Source organism: Saccopteryx bilineata, chromosome 4, assembly GCF_036850765.1.
Source record: "Saccopteryx bilineata isolate mSacBil1 chromosome 4, mSacBil1_pri_phased_curated, whole genome shotgun sequence".
Taxonomy (NCBI): Eukaryota; Metazoa; Chordata; class Mammalia; order Chiroptera; family Emballonuridae; genus Saccopteryx; species Saccopteryx bilineata.
In genome coordinates, this window is record NC_089493.1 from 88,885,180 (window position 1) to 88,904,682 (window position 19,503).

Sequence of the window (19,503 nt, forward strand, 5' to 3'; positions counted from 1 at the left end):
ATAGCCAAGCTAAAAAATTATTTGCTAGTCACAAAAAAATGTCTAAGAAGTGCCTGTTTCTTCATAGTCACAGCTTCCAAATAGCTTCCAGGGTTCCTGTGGTTAAAGCTTGCTGAGAAGCTCAAGGGACGTGAGGCAGTTGCTTTAGTGTTTAATGAGTTTTTCTGTGATACAATCCTGGACTGTGACCATTCTTGGCTGTCAGATTAGATATAGTTTTAAACGAGGCCACACTTTGGTAGCAGAAATGCTATTCAATATTCTTGAATCTGAACAAACTGATTTACTGAGGTGCTTGGGTTTTAGCTTTGCTCTCTAATCTGCCTGGAGCCATGGATGCCTTTGTGACCCTGCTTTTCACCATCAAATGCCATGTGTTGTATTATTCTGTTTAAGTATAAAGAGAAGATCAGAAGTATAAACATAGAATTAACCAAGCTCTGGACTTGGTCTTATCCCTGGGAGACTTCTTTTTTTTTTTTTTTTTTTTTTTGCTTTTTCAAATGAGGAAACTGAAAGTAATTCAATCTGTGCTTAAAATTACTTAATCTAAACATCCCTTGGTATCTGTGCTCTATGTGTCTCCTCAGTTTATGCCTTTTTCAAACAAAACAAGGCTAAATCCTTATTTCACATGAAAACATACAAAATATAAATTCTAATTGCAACTTCTCAAAAATGCAAAAAAAGACTAGTTCCTTCAAGAACTAAAGGACTTGAAATCAAGTACTAGCAACCAAATGTCTGTGTCTTCATAATCACAGCTTCCATCTAACTTCTAGAGTTTAAGAAACTAATGACTCCTTTATTTTGATTATGATTTTAATTCCTTATAGCTGCACAGTATTTATTATTGTTTTACATAAAATAGGGATACTTTTGTCATTTCAGATTAGGATCTGGGCAAACAAAAGTTTTAACCACATTTTATACCGAAATCAAGAAAGGAATTCATTTAAAATTTTCCTTTTGAGTCCTGGCCAGTTGGCTCAACGGTAGAGCATTGGACCAGCGTGGATGTCCTGGGTTCAATTCCCAGTCAAGGCACACAGAAGAAGCACCCATCTGCTTCTCTACCCCTCCTCTTCCCCCTTCTCTCTCGCTCTCTCTCTCTCTCCTCCTCTCCTGAGCCATGGCTTAATTGATTCGAGCATGATTTGGCCCTGGACACTGAGAATGGCCCTGTGGAGCCTCTGCCTTAGGTGCTAAAAATAGGTTGGTTGCAAGCATGGGCCCCAGATAGGCAGAGCATCGGCCCCAGATGGGTGTTGCCGAGTGGATCCTAATCAGGGCACATGCGGGAGTCTGTCTCTCTCTTCCCTCCTCTCACTTGGAAAAGAAGAAAAAAATAAATAAATAAGCAAATAAATAAATAAAATTTTTCATTTGATGGGAATTGTTTAAAAATGTCACTCAGGGAAAGTGTCTTTCATTCATTTCTTCCAATAAGCATTTGTGAATATTTTTTCAATGTCTTATTCTCATATTTTATTTTATTTTTAAGTCAGAGGAAGGGAGATAGGAAAACAGACTCCCACATGGACCCCAACCAGGATCCACCCAGCAACCCCCATCTGGTGTCAATGCTAAAATCAGCTGAGCTTTCCCAATGCCCGGGGCCAATGCTTGAACCAATTGAGCCACTGGCTGAGAAGGGAGGAGAGAGGAAGGGGGAGATGGAGGGAGACAGAAGCAGATGGTTGCTGCTCATGTGTGCCCTGACTGGGAATCCAACCTGGGACGTCTGCACACTGGGCCAACATTCTATCCACTGAGCAAACTGACCAGGGCTTATTCTCATATTTTCTATGTGTGTATGTTTCTTTGTATATTTTTTTTGAAAAGCTTATGCATTATTCTCTTAGGAAACAAAGGTCAAAGAAAGGTCAACTCTGAACTGTCAGACCCGAAAAAGATTGCTCTTCATCTGACTTTTAATACTTTATTCATATATTCATCCCGGTTTTATTACTGTCTGCTCTCCACTGCATTGTGAATAGCAGTGCCTGTGTCTTACACTCCCGTGTTGGTACAAGTCAAGCTGGAAGAAGCCCCTAGATCTAGGCTGCTTCTGTTGTCCATCTGTTAGTTAATGATTTCAAATCCTAGAGTTGTGATGCTGCCACTATTAATGGCTTTTGTTTGTTTTCTTTTGTATTGTGAGATTAAGATGTACTTTAGAGATCTCTTTCCCCCTTCTCTCCCTGCCCCCTTTTGACCAAGTGTTTCCGATCAAATATTGCACGCTCTCCCTGACCTTCTGAGACTGCTTCCTAGTACCCTGTGCCATACCCCACCCCACCCCAACCCCCACTGTTGGGCAGATAAAATATATTGTGCTCACCTTGTTAAAGATGATGCTGCCCACATGGAAGCCGTCGCCCAGGTGATGGTATTGGTTGCGCTTCTTGCTTGGGATGGGCGTGATTATATTAATGTGTGTTTGGGGCGGGCTGTGGGCAGGCAGGATCCTTGTAGCCTGGGGCTTGGTTTTGGGACTAAGCCTTTCCCACCCTTTTTGATGTGGAGTAGTGCAACTCTCATGAGGAATCCCATTATGCCTCAGATAAGTGACTTTGTATCAGAGACTTCCTTGTTTGTATATTGGATAAAAGGTTTTGGTTTCTACACTATAAAGTGGGGCAGACCAGGAGCTTGCTCTCTCAGTTCCTGAGATTAGCATTAAAGGAGAGAGCAGAGAAAGGAGAGCAGAGAAAGGTCACGTGGAAGAGGCCAGGGGAAGCAGCCAAGATGGTGGAATGCTAAAGGAGAAGCCAGTTTGTGCAGAGTTTGCACAGAGAGAAGGAGATGGGGAACAGAGGTGAATAAGGCTGGTAAGCTAGAAACCTTTGATTCTAGGAAACTCGGATAAGTTAGTAGCTTTGTGAGCATTGAATGAGTGGGTTTTGGAACCCAGTGTGTGTTTTTACTTGCCCACCGGTACAAGCTAGGATTAAAGGTGATGGCCCACCAGTTCTTGGCTCCATTGTTTCATTACCGTCTGTCCGTATCCAATGCGAACTGGCATAGGCCAGGCGGCTGTGATGGTGGCCGTGGCCACTGGCTTCACACCCACTTTCTGCCCTGCCGCCACATGTTGCTTTCCCTCCTTAGCATCCTCTGGAGTATCTGTGAAGGAACTTTCAAAATTGCAAATCCCCAGATATGTGCAAGGCATAATTATTATTGCTAAGATGACTTTGTCTCTTCCTGTGTCCCTGGCAATAGACATTTGAGAAACAAGATACCGATCTATGGAAATAAAATTAAGAGATTGACTTAGGAAGTAACAAAAACTGAAACACAAATTGAGCTCTCTTTAGTCTGTCAGCACTGACCAAGTACTATCCATGAAAAATACCGTAGTAGACAATAAGAACTGACAATCGGAGAAAAAAAGTTTCCATAGCTAGTGATGAACTCTTCAAGGAAATCCTTCGGTTGCTATGGAGCTGTTTGTGTAGCCCTTGCTCAGATTGGTCCACACCCACACTGCCCCCTGGGGCACACTAATGACCAGAGAAGCATTCTAGCAGCAGGCCTTGGCCCAGCTCAGTCTTCTGGGGCCTACAGGCCAGGGTCCTTCACCCTGGTATTTCACAGCCAGGAGCATTAATTGGCAGACTTCTGAGCTTTATTTGCATAGAACTTTACTGGAGAAGCCAGGAAAATTGTTGTTGATCTAACTTGGCGCAGGGGTTAATTCGCAGCACTGTGTGCTCCAGATTGGAAAATGTCCTGTTGTCAGCATGTAGAGACTCAGGTCTCTTAGTAATTAATATCAGGGAGGGCAGGGACATGTGTGTCCTTCGAGTCAGTGCAGCACTTGAAAACTGGCTTTTGTCCCAAGGATTACCTTTGTATGGGACTTTCTAGGAATCCACTTTTATGAGATTGTGATGTGTTAGGCAGATAAAATATTTTATGCTCACTTTGTTAAAGATGGTGCTGCCCACGTGGAAGCCTGTGGCCCAGGTGATAATATTAGCTGCCCTTCTTGCTTGAGATGGGCGTGATTATATTAATGTGTGTTGAGGTAGGGCTTTCACGCCAAAAGGTTTTAAAACAGGGGTAGTCAACCTTTTTATACCTACTGCCCACTTTTGTATCTCTGTTAGTAGTAAAATTTTCTAACCACCCACCGGTTCCACAGTAATGGTGATTTATAAAGTAGGGAAGTAACTTTACTTTATAAAGTTTATGAGGCAGAGTTACAGCAAGTTAAAGCATATAATAATAATTACTTACCAAGTACTTTATGTCAGATTTTCGCTAAGTTTGGCAGAATAAATCGTTATAAAATAACTTACTATAGTTAAATCTATCTTTTTATTTATACTTTGGTTGCTCCGCTACCACCCACCATGAAAGCTGGAACACCCACTAGTGGGCGGTAGGGACCAGGTTGCCTACCACTGTTTTAAAAGGAAGAGAGATCACATTGTTCGGGGGAGGAGTAATTACGTTCTAGGAGAGCAGGGAGAGGCGAGCAGAGAAAGGCCACGTGGAGGAGAGGAGAAGCAGCCAAGATGGCAGAATGCAGAAGGAGAAGCCAGTTTGTGCAGAGAGAAGGAGATGAGGAACAGAGGTGAATAAGGCTGGTGAGGTAGAAACTTTGATTCTAGGAAACTCGGATGAGTCAGTGGCTTTGGGAGCCCTAAATGGAAAGGGAAGTGTTTTCCCACTGTGTGTATTTCTTGCCCACCAGGTACAAGCTAGAATTAAAGCTAATAGCCCACCAGTTCTTGGATCCATTGTTTGATTACCATCTGTCCGAATCAAATGCGAACCTGCATGGGCCAGGGGGCTGTGGTGGTGGCCGTGGCTACTGGCTTTACATGATGTCAACATAAAAAAAACCTTCCAAACCTATAAGAATTTTTATTAGTTTATTTGAGTGAATCTGTTGACAATTGCCAGGAAACAAAGTCTCAATGAATTGAGAAAATGCTCTGGAAAATGGCAGTTTCACAACTTATTTTATACATCAGAATCAAAGGGGAAGATGGAAGGGGGTTATGTGAAATTGGTGATAGATTAGGGAAGCAGGAGAAGACAAAGGGAGGAGATCTCTGGGAAAGGGTAAAAAGTAAAAGTGTATATGCTGAAACTTCTCTTACACAGGTGGGCACAAGATAGGTAAGTTGATTAACATGATAATAATAACAGTGAAGAGGTTTGTTGCTCCGCTGGTAGAACGCCTGCCCTGAGGGGGCAGAAAAAGATCACCCCTACATTTCAGTCATGTTATCAGGTACATTATTGTAGAGGCAAAAGGCAACAGTCTTCAAAGCAAGCCTTGACCTAATTCACATAAAGAATAACTCTCTAGGACATGATGACCCACCACAAACTGCTTTTAGTTAGAAAGTTTCCATTTCAGACCAACCTGTGTGTTCACTTTAGGTCCGAGTCTGTGAGGTCACCATGGAGGCTTTCCCTGAGCGTGTCAGGTTCAGTGTACGGCCAGCAGTTGCGGCCGCAGGGGCCACGCACATGCAGATTCACATTAGATTCAGGCAGACAGTAAACAGTGGAGCCAAAAATGGTGGGCCATTCCTGTATTAAAGTCTCGCTCTAGCCAGCGAGCAAACACACAGGGTTCCCAAAGCTACTGACACATTACCCGGTTCCACAACCAGGAGAACCTTCTCTGGTTTTTCCTAAAATCAAAGGCCTCACCAGTCTCAGCGGAGCTTGCAAAGCCCCTCAGCTCTGGTTCCCCATCTGCACACCTTCTCTCTCTCTCTGTTCTCACTCTGCAACCATGGCTTCTTCCTGCCTCTACTCCTTCTCTTCAAAACTTTCTGCTGTGAAAACATCTCCTCCAGCAGACATTAGCAAAACAGTGGCCCTGCCCAAGCAGGAAGGTAATTTGCAATTTCATAGACCCTACCTAGCCCCTAATGCAAACTATAAGTGAGCAAACATAAAAGATCATATTTTACAAATTTATGTGACCAACATTCAGCATGTGGCCCCTTTTATGTTCACAGTGACTTTAATTTTGGTGAAAGAAAGAGGAATAATGGGTCAATTTAGCACTAAGACAACACAAGAATAGCTGTTTCCAAAGTTCACCTCCCTGGGCCAACTGAAATTTGCTCTCAGATTTGATATTCTTTATCATCCCTGATTTTCCTCCAGGACTTTTTTTTTCTTCAGTGATCTCCCTATGACATTTCTTTCCCCATCACAATTTAGTTCTTTATATCCTACTCGTCCTCAAAAGGCAAGACTGAGGAAAGGAAATACAGTATTTCTCCACATTGGCCACTGTGGTTGGTAAAAATGGTGAGACTATTGCCTGAAAAAAATAAAATAAAATAAGCAGCTGTAAAGCCAGTAGCCACGGCCACCACCACAGCCACCTGGCCCATGTAGGTTCGCATTTGATTCAGACAGACGGTAATCAAACAATGGATCCAAGAACTGGTGGGCCATTCACTTTAATCCTAGCTTGCACCCGGTGGGCAAGAAATACACATAGTGGGAAAACACTTCCCTTTCTATTCAGGGCTCCCAAAGCCACTGACTTATCCAAGTTTCCTAGAATCAAAGGTTTCTACCTCACCAGCCTTATTCACCTCTGTTCCCCATCTCCCTTTCTCTGCACAAACTCTGCACAAACTGACTTCTCCTTCAGCACTCCACTATCTTGGCTGCTTCTCTTCTTCTCCACGTGGCCTTTCTCTGCTGTCCTCCTGCATGGGCTCCTCTGCCCCATTTTATAGTGTAGAAACCAAAACCTTTAATCCAATATACAAACAAGGAAGTCTCTGATACAAAGTCACTTTCTGAGGCATAATGGGATTCCTCATGAGAGTGCACCACCACACCATGCAACAGTCAAGGGTGTGGGGAAAAACTTAGTCTTAAAACTAAGCCTTAGGCTATAAGGACCCTGACTGCTTATAGCCTGTCCCCCACATCCAATGCAAACTATAAGCGAGCAAACATATATATAATTTTTATGAACTTATTTGACCAACAGCAGCCTCTTGTAGATCCTTGTGTTAGATGGAGACAGGCCCTCACCTCTGCTGTCACTGAGGGTCTGAGGTTAACGTGATGCCTCTCCTTGCACTTTTCCACCCTCTCAAGCTTAGCAAAGAAGGGAGATAACTGAGAAGAAAAGGTGGTGGAAGGAATGCACTGTGGGGAAGCAGGCCTGCGGCCTGCTCAGAGCAAAGCAGCCGTGGCCAGAGCTCCCGGAGAGCAGCCCTGGAGTTGGCCCTCTCCGCAGGCCACTCTCCCCTTCTGCCCCTGACACAGCCTCCGGTGGAGCCGGCAGAAGGAAGGCACAAGGCCCACAGGAATAGTTTTGTCCAAAGGATGCCACCCTGCCCCTTGGGCATACTGGGACTGGGATGTGAGGGAAAAGTGGGAGGGGGAGGGGAGCCGTCAGATCTTCAATGGAAGGACAAAGTTGTTTGTGACATTAACTAAGAAGTGAATTGGGGTGACGTCACGGAAATGGCGCCATGAGCAGCGCGTCCGACAGATCTCCCCAAAATCTCAATAAATTTATCAACTAGAAACAGAAAAATTTATCCTCGGAGCATTCCGGATTCCACACAAACTGAAAGCGAAAGGACTGTTATCACTTGAATCTGAGAGACGAGGGTGTGGAGGAAGCTAACTACCGCAGGGACGTTCATTCAAGCCGCGGAGGGAGTGCGCCTGTGGTGAGTCAGCCCACACTCGGAACGGCGAGCAGCCGCTGGCACACGCAGTCCGGTCGCAGAGCAAGCACTGCCAGGGTCCCCAGCGGCCCGCGCACTGCGAATGAGAGTCCCCAGCCACCGGTGCCCGGAGCACCCCATCCGCGTGCGTGCCCTAGGTGTCCCATGAGCCCAGAGCGCCCCACTGGGCCGCACACCCAGGGTGCCCCATTATCCCACGCGCCTGGTGAGCCCCAGCCGCCAGCAGCGGGGCGAGCGGGAGAGGCGCCAGGGCGGTCTTCCTACTTGGGAGATTCTATGCGTGGGTGGGGCACCTCACCCAGCCATTCAAGCTAACAATCAAGCGTTGGGGGAGGGGCGCGCAGGCAGCCTGAAATACTTTCTGGAACACAGCTGCGGATCCAATCACTGAAATTAGCTTAACCCACGAAATCTGCACACCCACAGGGCTCTAATTGATAAGATATCTCTCAGTGCAGCGATCCAAGACAAGAGGCGTGATATTTTTTAGTGCCTCTCGCTAAAGGGGCGGGGGGCAACTTCTGATTGACAGAGCCTCCATATTCAGGAATAAACGCTAACAAGAGGGACTTGACAGATAAGATCTATACTACACTAGTCACAAGCAGCGACTAGTGCCTCTTCTTCCCAGCCAAAACAGGCTACAAAGTGTGGAAAGCCTGGGTTGAGTGGTCCAACTGAATGCTAGGCGCTGAACAGTCACCTTGACAACAATTGACTCCCAGCCCCGCCTGATTATGCTGGAGGCTCTGACTGCCAGAGCCTTTCCCAAAGCCTTGCGCTGAGTGAGGATAGAGTGGGGACTTCCTAGCTCTTTGAGCCTCTTACTCCCCAGGCAGAAGCAGTAGCAGCCTTATAGCTGGATCACCAGGCTGCTAATTCAGGAAGGGGAGACTAGGAGAGAGACTCCAGGAAAGCAAACTCTCTCATTGTTGGACCCTGCAAACGCCAACAAGCCTTGACTACCAGCAAGACTAAAGCCAATTATGTGACATTGCCATAGAATCCCATCAACTGCAAATCCCTACCTAAGTGTGACACAGGGACAGAGCCTGGGGTACAGAGTCACCGACCAGGAAGAGGGAGAGAAAAGAAAAAGGAAGAAGTTAACCTCTCAAAATCAAGAAAACCCACAGACTTTATAACTTGTTCCACTAATTTTTCATTGTTGTTGTTTGTTTCTTCTACCTTATTGCCTTTATTATTATTATTTCTATTTCCTCCACCTCAGTCTGTTTATTCTCTGCCCATCTTATGCTTCCCTTTTCTTGAACTACACTACCCATGAGTGTTACATTTTATTTCTTTTCTTCATCTTCACTCCCCTTTAAGGTTACACTCCAAAACACTTAACTCTCACTCTCTCCCCTTTTGTTTTTTTTGTTTTGCTTTATTTTGTTTTTTTCTCTTCCTTTTTTTCTTCCTTCGTTTTCCTCTTTTTCCTATTTTTTCCTTTCTATTCATTTCTCTTTTCTCCTTTTACTTTTACTCTCATTTAATCCTCAATCACAAACAAATTATTTAATTTGGGACTCAAGTTTTTTGGGTTTTTTTTTTCTCTTTTGTTTTTGGGTTGTTTTTTGTTTGTTTGTTTATTTTTGTGTCATTTTGGGTACTTTTTACGTTGCTTTTTAACTCACTAGCATTCCTCCAAACCCAAGGTCTCCATTGTATTTAGTCTTCGCTCCACTTATTACAACAGATCTTTACTTATTTTTTTTTCTTCTTTATTATTCTTTTTTCCCCCCTTTTTTCTGGTTCCCTCTTATCCCTCTCAATATATCTCTTAGTTGACCATCACTTACAAGCAAATTATCTTATGCTTGTCTAAGATTTTCTCCTTTTTTTTTTTTTTGCATTTAGTAGGTCCCTACTCCCTTTTCTTGCCCCTTGAACTCTTCACCCCAAATCAGGCCCTCCGTTATAGGCAGTTTTTGTTCCATTTGGCATAATATAATTTACAGGTCATCACGATATTTCCCTGAGGAGGGGAGAGGAGGGGAAGAGAAGAAAGAAAAAAGGAGGAAATAATAAATTATTACTGTTTTTTTTTGTGGGGTGTTTTACCTTTTTTTTTTTTTTTTTTTTACTCTTTATTAATTCTAATTAGTGCTATCAACAAGACCACCCTCAGATGCCAATAAGAAAGAGGAAATCGAATATTATGGATACAAAAGATAGAGAGGTAACACAAATAGATGTGGAAAAGTCTATGGAGAAAAGATTTAACATATTGGAAGCCTTGGAGCTAAATGACAGAGAATTTAAAATAGAAATCTTAAAAATACTCAGAGATATACAAGAAAACACAGAAAGGCAATTTAGGGAGATCAGAAAACAACTCAACGAACACAAAGAATATATTACCAAGGAAATTGAAACTATAAAAACAAATCAAACAGAAATGAAAAACTCAATTCACGAGCTGAAAAACAAGGTAACAAGCTGAGCTAACAGAACAGCCCAGATAGAAGATAGGATTAGTGAAATAGAAGACAAGCAACTTGAGGCACAACAGAGAGAAGAAGAAAGAGACTCAAAAATAATAAAAAACGAGAAAGCCCTACAGGAATTGTCTGACTCCATCAGAAAGAATAACATAAGAATAATAGGTATATCAGAGGGAGAAGAGAAAGAAAATGGAATGGAGAATATACTCAAACAAATAATAGACGAGAACTTCCCAAGCCTGTGGAAAGAACTAAAGCCTCAAATTCAAGAAGCAAACAGAACACCGAGTTTTCTTAACCCCAACAAACCCACTCCAAGGCACATCATAATGAAGATGACACAAACCAATGACAAAGAAAAAGTTCTCAAGGCAGCCAGGGAAAAGAAGTGTACAACATATAAAGGAAGGCCTATTAGATTATCATCAGATTTCTCAGCAGAAACTCTACAAGCTAGAAGAGAGTGGACCCCAATATTTAAAGCCCTGAAAGAGAGGAACTTTCAGCCAAGAATACTATACCCATCAAAGCTATCCTTCAAGTACGAAGGAGATATAAAAACATTCACAAATACAGAAAAGATGAGAGAATTTATCAGCAGAAAGCCCCCACTCCAGGAAATACTAAAGGGGGTTTTCCAACCAGATTCAAAGAACAAAAGGAAACAAAACCACAAGTAACAGCTCCACCAAGAACACAATAAAACCAAACTTAAACTGTGACAACAAAAGAAAAAAAGGGGGGAGAGGACGGAGATTAACAGTAGCAAAGGACGATGAAGTGCAGAAATACTCATAAGATAGGGTACTACAATGAATATGGTAGGTACCCTTTTCATTACTTAATGGTAACCACCCTTGAAAAAACCACCACAAAAACACTTGACTTAAAAAAGGTAGCAACAGAGGAAAGAAGAATGGAATACAAACAAACAAACAAAAACAAATGATAGAAAAACAAAAGAGAAGAATCAAACTAGATACAAAACTAACAGAAAGCAATTTATAAAATGGCAATAGGGAACCCACAAGTGTCAATAATTACACTAAATGTAAATGGATTAAACTTACCAATAAAAAGACACAGAGTAGCAGAATGGATTAAAAAAGAAAATCCAACTATATGCTGCCTACAAGAAACACATCTAAGCAACAAGGATAAAAACAAATTCAAAGTGAAAGGCTGGAAAACAATACTCCAAGCAAACAACACCCAAAAAAAAGCAGGCGTAGCAATACTCATATCTAATAATGCTGACTACAAGACAGAAAAAGTACTCAGAGACAAAAATGGTCATTTCATAATGATTAAGGGGAAGTTGAATCAAGAAGACATAACAATCCTTAATATATATGCACCAAACCAAGGAGCACCAAAATATATAAGACAGCTACTTATTGACCTTAAAACAAAAACTAACAAAAATACAATCATACTTGGAGACCTCAATACACCGCTGACGGCTCTAGATCGGTCATCCAAACAGAGAATCAATAAAGATATAGTGGCCTTAAACGAAATACTAGAACACCTGGATATGATAGACATCTACAGGACACTTCATCCCAAAGCGACATATACATTTTTCTCTAGTGTACATGGAACATTCTCAAGAATTGACCATATGTTGGGCCACAAAGACAATATCAGCAAATTTAGAATAATTGAAATTGTACCAAGCATATTCTCTGATCATAAAGCCTTGAAACTAGAATTCAACTGCAAAAAAGAGGAGGAAAAACCCACAAAAATGTGGAAACTAAACAACACACTTCTAAAAAATGAATGGGTCAAAGAAGAAATAAGCGCAGAGATCAAAAGATATATACAGACAAATGAAAATGAAAATACGACAAAACAGAATCTCTGGGATGCAGCAAAAGCAGTAATAAGAGGAAAGTTCATATCACTTCAGGCCTATATGAACAAACAAGAGAGAGCCGAAGTAAACCACTTAACCTCACACCTTAAGGAACTAGAAAAAGAAGAACAAAGACAACCCAAAACCAGCCGAAGAAAGGAGATAATAAAAATCAGAGCAGAAATAAATGAAATAGAGAACAGAAAAACTATAGAAAAAATCAATAAAACAAAGAGCTGGTTCTTTGAAAAGATCTACAAAATTGACAAACCCTTGGCAAGACTCACCAAGGAAAAAAGACACAGGACTCAAATAAATAAAATCCAAAATGAAAGAGGAGAGATCACCACAGACATCATAGATATACAAAGAATTATTGTAGTATACTATGAAAAATTATATGCCACCAAATACAACAATCTAGAAGAAATGGATAAATTCCTAGAACAATACAACCTTCCTAGACTGAATCATAAAGAAGCAGAAAGCCTAAACAGACCAATCAGCAGGGAGGAAATAGAAAAAACTATTAAAAAGCTCCCCAAAAATAAAAGCCCAGGCCCAGACGGTTATACTAATGAATTCTATCAAACATTCAAAGAAGACTTGGTTCCTATTCTACTCAAAGTCTTCCAAAAAATTGAAGAAGAAGCAATACTTCCAAACACATTTTATGAGGCCAACATAACCCTTATACCAAAACCTGGCAAGGATGGCACAAAGAAAGAAAACTACAGACCAATATCTCTAATGAATACAGATGCTAAAATACTAAACAAAATACTGGCAAACCGAATACAACAACATATTAAAAAAATAATACATCATGATCAAGTGGGATTCATCCCAGAATCTCAAGGATGGTTCAACATACGTAAAACGGTTAACGTAATACACCATATCAACAAAACAAAGAACAAAAACCACATGATCTTATCAATAGATGCAGAAAAGGCTTTTGATAAAATACAACACAATTTTATGTTTAAGACTCTCAACAAAATGGGTATAGAAGGAAAATATCTCAACATGATAAAGGCCATATATGATAAACCATCAGCCAACATCATATTAAATGGCATAAAACTGAGGACTTTCCACCTTAAATCAGGAACAAGACAGGGTTGTCCACTCTTATTTAATGTGGTGCTAGAAGTTCTGGCCAGAGCAATCAGACAAGACAAAGAAATAAAAGGCATCCATATCGGAAAAGAAGAAGTAAAGGTATCACTTTTTGCTGATGATATGATCCTATACATGGAAAACCCGAAGGACTCCACAAAAAGATTATTAGAAACAATAAACCAATACAGTAAGGTCGCAGGATACAAAATTAACATACAAAAGTCCATAGCCTTTCTATATGCCAACAATGAAATATTAGAAAACGAACTCAAAAAAATAATTCCCTTCACGATTGCAACAAAAAAAATAAAATACCTAGGAATAAACATAACAAAGAATGTAAAGGAACTATATAACGAAAACTACAAGGCATTATTAAGAGAAATAGAAAAAGACACAATGAGATGGAAAAATATTCCTTGTTCTTGGATAGGAAGAATAAATATAATTAAAATGGCCATATTACCCAAAGCAATATATAAATTTAATGCAATTCCCATCAAAATTCCTATGACATTTTTTGAAGAAATGGAACAAAAAATCATCAGATTTATATGGAACTATAAAAAACCCCAAATAGCCAAAGCAATCCTAAGGAAAAAGAATGAAGCTGGGGGCATTACAATACCTTACTTTAAACTATATTATACAGCCACGATAATCAAAACAGCATGGTATTGGCAGAAAAATAGACACTCAGACCAATGGAACAGAATAGAAAGCCCAGAAATAAAACCACATATATATGGTCAAATAATCTTTGATAAAGGGGCCAACAACACACAATGGAGAAAAGAAAGCCTCTTCAACAAATGGTGTTGGGAAAACTGGAAAGCCACATGCAAAAGAATGAAACTCGACTACAGCCTGTCCCCGTGCACTAAAATTAATTCAAAATGGATCAAAGACCTAAATATAAGACCTGAAACAATAAAGTACATAGAAGAAGACATAGGTACTAAAATCATGGACCTGGGTTTTAAAGAACATTTTATGAACTTGACTCCAATGGCAAGAGAAGTGAAGGCAAAGATAAATGAATGGGACTACATTAGAATAAAAAGTTTTTGCTCAGCAAGAGAAACTGATATCAAATTAAACAGACAGCCAACTAAATGGGAAATGATATTTTCAAACAACAGCTCAGATAAGGGCCTAATATCCAAAATTTACAAAGAACTCATAAAACTCAACAACAAACAAACAATCCAATAAAAAAATGGGAAGAGGACATGAACAGACACTTCTCCCAGGAAGAAATACAAATGGCCAACAGATATATGAAAAGATGCTCAGCTTCATTGGTTATTAGAGAAATGCAAATCAAAACTACAATGAGATACCACCTCACCCCTGTTAGATTAGCTATTATTAACAAGACGGGTAATAGAAAATGTTGGAGAGGCTGCGGAGAAAAGGGAACTCTCATCCACTGTTGGTGGGACTGTAAAGTAGTACAACCATTATGGAGGAAAGTATGGTGGTTCCTCAAAAAACTGCAAATAGAACTACCTTATGACCCAGCAATCCCTCTACTGGGTATATACCCCAAAACCTCAGAAACATTGATACGTAAAGTCACATGCAGCCCCATGTTCATTGCAGCACTGTTCACAGTGGCCAAGACATGGAAACAACCAAAAAGCCCTTCAATAGAAGACTGGATAAAGAAGATGTGGCACATATACACTATGGAATACTACTCAGCCATAAGAAATGATAACATCAGATCATTTACAGCAAAATGGTGGGATCTTGATAACATTATACGGAGTGAAATAAGTAACTCAGAAAAAAACAAGAACTACATGATTCCATACATTGGTGGAACATAAAAACGAGACTAAGAGACATGGACAAGAGTGTGGTGGTTACCAGGGGTGGGGGGAGGGAGGATATAGGAGGGAGGGAGGGAGAGAGTTAGGGGGAGGGGGAGGGGCACAGAGAACTAGATAGAGGGTGACGGAGGACAATCTGACTATGGGTGAGGGGTATGCAACATAATTTAATGACAAGATAACCTAGACATGTTTTCTTTGAATATATGTACCCTGATTTATTAATGTCATCCCATTAACATTAATAAAAATTTATTTAAAAAAAAACTAAGAAGTGAATTGCCTAACTGAGGACATTTTTGCTTGCTGGAGGCTGATTTTATATAAATTATCTGCTCAAATACTTCAGGGCCAAATAAGCTGTCAGCTAGGCCCCAAAGAGCCAAGCCTAAGAAGATAAAAGATAAAGAATAAATCCAAATATATTAATTGTCCTCTAAGGTAATTAAAAGATCACTTTTTTATAAGTTTAGTAACTTGACTGAAAATTGTAGTGGAGAAGTGGTTCCAAGGAATACACAGCTTTATGCCTCGTCCATCCTCTCCCCCCATCCTCTCCCACCCCTGTCCTCTCCCCCTATCCTCTCTCCTCATTCTCTCCTACCTCCTCTTCCTCTCCCCCCTCTGCTCTTCTTCCTCCTCTCTCCCTTCCTCTCCTCCTGCTCTCCCCCTCTCCTCCCCCCTCTTTTCCCCCTTCTTTCCCCCATACTCTCCCATCCTCTGACCCCATTCTCTCCACTCATCCTCTCTCCCATTTGATCCCCCACCCGATCCTCTCTCCCCTCTTTGCCCCATCCTCTCCCCCATCCTCTCTCCCATCCTCTCTCCCATCCTCTCCCCCATCCTCTCCCCCATCCTCTCTCCCATCCTCTCCCCCACCCCCTCCCCATCCTCTTCCGCCATCTCTTCCCCATCATCTCCCCCATCCTCTCCCCCATCCTCTCCCCCATCCCCTCCCCCATCCTCTTCCGCCATCTCTTTCCCCATCCTCTTCCGCCATCTCTTTCCCCATTCTCTTCCGCCATCTCTTTCCCCATTCTCTTCCGCCATCTCTTCCCCCATCCTCTTCCCCCATCCTCTCTTAAGCCCAGCAGATTTCTCTAGCATCTCAAGCAGAGCAGTTCTGTACACAGCAGTCCCTAATTTTCCTCAGGGATACATTCCCAGACCCCAGTATATGCCTCAACCGTGGACAGTACAAAATCCTATCTATACTACGTGTTTTCCTATACATACATACCTATGATAAATTTTAATTTGTAAATTAAGCACAATAAGAGATTAAGAACAACTAATAATAAAATAAAACAATTATAACCATATACTGTAATAAGAGTTATGTGAAAGTGGCATCATTAAGATAAATAAGAGTTACTTGAGCACAAGTCCTGCATACTGTGATAGTCCATCTGATAAGCCAGATGACCACTGCGTGACTAACAGGCAGAGTGTCTGCAGCGTGGAGGTGCTGGGCAAAGGGACAGTTCATGTCCCGGGAGGGATGGAGCAGGATGGTACAAGATTTCATCATGCCACTCAGAACAGCATGCAATTTCAGTTCTGTGAATTATTTCCAGAATTTTTCATTTAATAATTTCAGAGTGCAGATAACTCAAACCATGGAGATATGCTGTTTTATCACATTGCTTCAGGGTTCATTCTGTCCTTCCTTTTCATTCAGTGAGAAAGAACTTTCACCACCAGAAAACTAAGGCTAAAACTGTCTAGCTTACTGCACAGGGAGAATTGGCTCTCCTTCTCACCCCACCACATAGTAAATGCTTGTTATCTACGTCCAGAGCATCTACAGCAGGGGTCCCCCAACTTTTTACACAGGGGGCCAGTTCACTGTCCCTCAGACCATTGGAGGGCCGGACTATAAAAAAAACTATGAACAAATCCCGATGCACACTGCACATATCTTATTTTAAAGTAAAAAAACCAAAATGGGAACAAATACAATATTTAAAATAAAAAACAAGTAAATTTAAATCAACAAACTGACCAGTATTTCAATGGGAACTATGGGCCTGCTTTTGGCTAATGAGATGGTCAATGTCTGGTTCCATATTTGTCACTGCTAGCCGTAACAAGTGATATGACATGCTTCTGGAGCCGTGATCTGTGTGTCCCGCGTCACCGGAAGTAGTACTGTACGTGAGCGCCGCCGCCACATACAGTACTCCAGGAGCACAGGATGCTCCTCTCACTGACCACCAATGAAAGAGGTGTCCCTTCTGGAAGTGTGGCGGGGGCCGGATAAATGGCCTCAGGGGGCCGCATGTGGCCCGCGGGACGTAGATTGGGGACCCCTGATCTACAGTTTTGACATTCTGGCTTCTTGGTGCTGCCAGATGTGTTGGCTGTTGTCAGAGTAAAGGGCAGGTGAGGGGCTTGGGTGCAGGGTTTGGTGGGAGCTGAAGGGAATGTGAGGGCCGGACGCCTTTCTGTTCCCACAGGATTGCAGTAATAGATCAGCATTTGCTCTTGGCCACAGGTGTGCCCTCTGTTGCTGACAGTGTTCTCCATGGTGGTTCTGTAACGTCCCCAAAGATGCAGCCTGACGCCCTCACGATTTTGCAAGTGGGCCTCATGTACACAACGTCAGTGCTCAATTTGAGTTGACCAGTCACAGAGCAAAGCAAACAGGATGGGCTTGCTTGCTTAAGACCTTCCAGCTCTTAATTATAGACTATTCCCTACTATCTCACTAATTATCTTGGTATCGTGGTCTAACATAGGACTCACAGTATTGGTTTATTTGAAGAAACTTTCCCCCTTATATGGGAACTGACTTCGCATGTGTAACTCATAGGACAGGTGTGTGGTCTGTCCATGATTGAATGCCAATGAACAGAAAGAGATGATACTTTTGGGTGAAAATCAGATGCCTCTGGTCTCTCATTCATTGGAAAGCAACAGACAGCAGCCCTCAAAATCAGCACTGTCACTGTATTGTCTCACTCGCAGAAAGACCTGCTGGGTTAGACAGTACAATTCCAAGGCTAAGCCAGGTCTGCGAGGGAGAGGCACCATTTCAGGACCAGCTCTCCTTTGACTAGCCAGTGGCTGGTTCCCATCAGTTACACTTGCAGACTTGGTTGTCCCACAAGCAAGCACTCTCAGTTGGAGAACTTGAAACTTGAACTAGGAATCCAAAGCACTTTATTTTTGTTTGCTTGCTTGTTTCAGAAAAACAGGAGCTTAATACATGATGGACACTCAAACGTTTGTGAAAGGAGAAGTTAGAAGTGATAGGTGTCAGGCATCTTTCCTCTATATCAAGCAACATGTTGTAGTACCTATTATTTCCATTACAAGGCAGGCATTTTATTTTCTGTCTAATTAGTGCTTTGGGCCTATTACTACTGTTCACACTGATGTACACAAGCTCTGTCCATAGTAAGGAATAGATACAGCCAGACCTGTGGTGGTGCAGTGGATCAAGTATCGACCTGGAAATGCTGAGGTCGCTGGTTCAAAATCCCAGGCTTGCCTAGTCAAGGCACATATGGGAGTTGATACTTCCTGCTCCTCCTCCCCCTTATCCCTCTCTCTCTCTCTCTCTTTCTCTCTCTCTTTTCTCTTCCTCAACCTCGCCTTTCTTAAATGAATAATCTTTAAAGAAGCAATAGATACAGAGGATTTCAAAACATTTTGAGAACAAGGAAAATCAGCCTCAATGTAGATGCCGGCAAAACTTGCTCTTAGACATGCTGGGAGATAAGAACAAAGCTAGATAGTGATTATATCACCTAACCAGTTCATAGCTAGGTTCCTAGTAGTGAGACCATTGTAAACCATTGATTAGTGTCCAGAAAAAGATGGCAGAGAAAGAAGTATGTGCAACCTTGCTGAGCTCAGGGCTCCGGGATACCCCGTGGAGTGATCTATGGGGAAGCAGCCTGGCCCACCAACGCAGGGGCCAGCCTGTGATTGGCAGCACTTCTAAATGGACTTCTTTGTTTCCAGACAACGCCCCGCCCTTGGAGAATGTCTGGCTTCACTGGCAGCTGCCATCCCAGTGGCATTCCTGGAGCCCACCCTTAACCGCTACAATCCGCTCTCGGTCTTCAACACCAAAACCCCCAGGGAGAGAGCTAGTAAGTATCTTCCCACAGAGGGCCTCGACCCCAGTGCTGAGAGGCGGGCAGCCGGGCAGGAAGGCTGCATGGGCAGGGAGCAGCATCCTGCAGCACTGCTGGTTTTCGTGGTCTGGGGGGCCCGCGGTCAGAGGTGGGAGTGTGTTGCCTGCCTGTGTCCATCTTACTGGAAAAATGGGCATGGGCAAGTCCTTTGTTATCATTAGACTTTGGTTTCTTCCTCCATAAAATGAGGAGACAGCGTAGTTGATTTCTAAATCCCTTCCATCCCCAAACCTCAGGTTCTCTTGCTTACCCTGGGTCTTACTTCTCCTCCTGCTCTTGGAGATGTGATGACTGGTTCACAGTTTCTCTCCAGAGTTTCAACAGAAGGGGTACATCTGCCCTAATAACCTAATTATGCTCTTCAAGTCCAAGGAC

General features: G+C 42.3%; 1 protein-coding gene across 1 annotated transcript in view; it reads left to right on the top strand.

Moving 5' to 3' along the window:
- The window catches only part of RYR3 (ryanodine receptor 3), a 626,037-nt gene that overhangs the window by 530,809 nt on the left and 75,725 nt on the right, over window positions 1–19,503 (top strand). Inside the window, exon 65 of the mRNA XM_066277226.1 lies at window positions 18,953–19,083. Within this exon, the coding sequence (XP_066133323.1) occupies window positions 18,953–19,083 (131 nt within the window). The remainder of the gene's footprint in view (window positions 1–18,952; window positions 19,084–19,503) is intronic.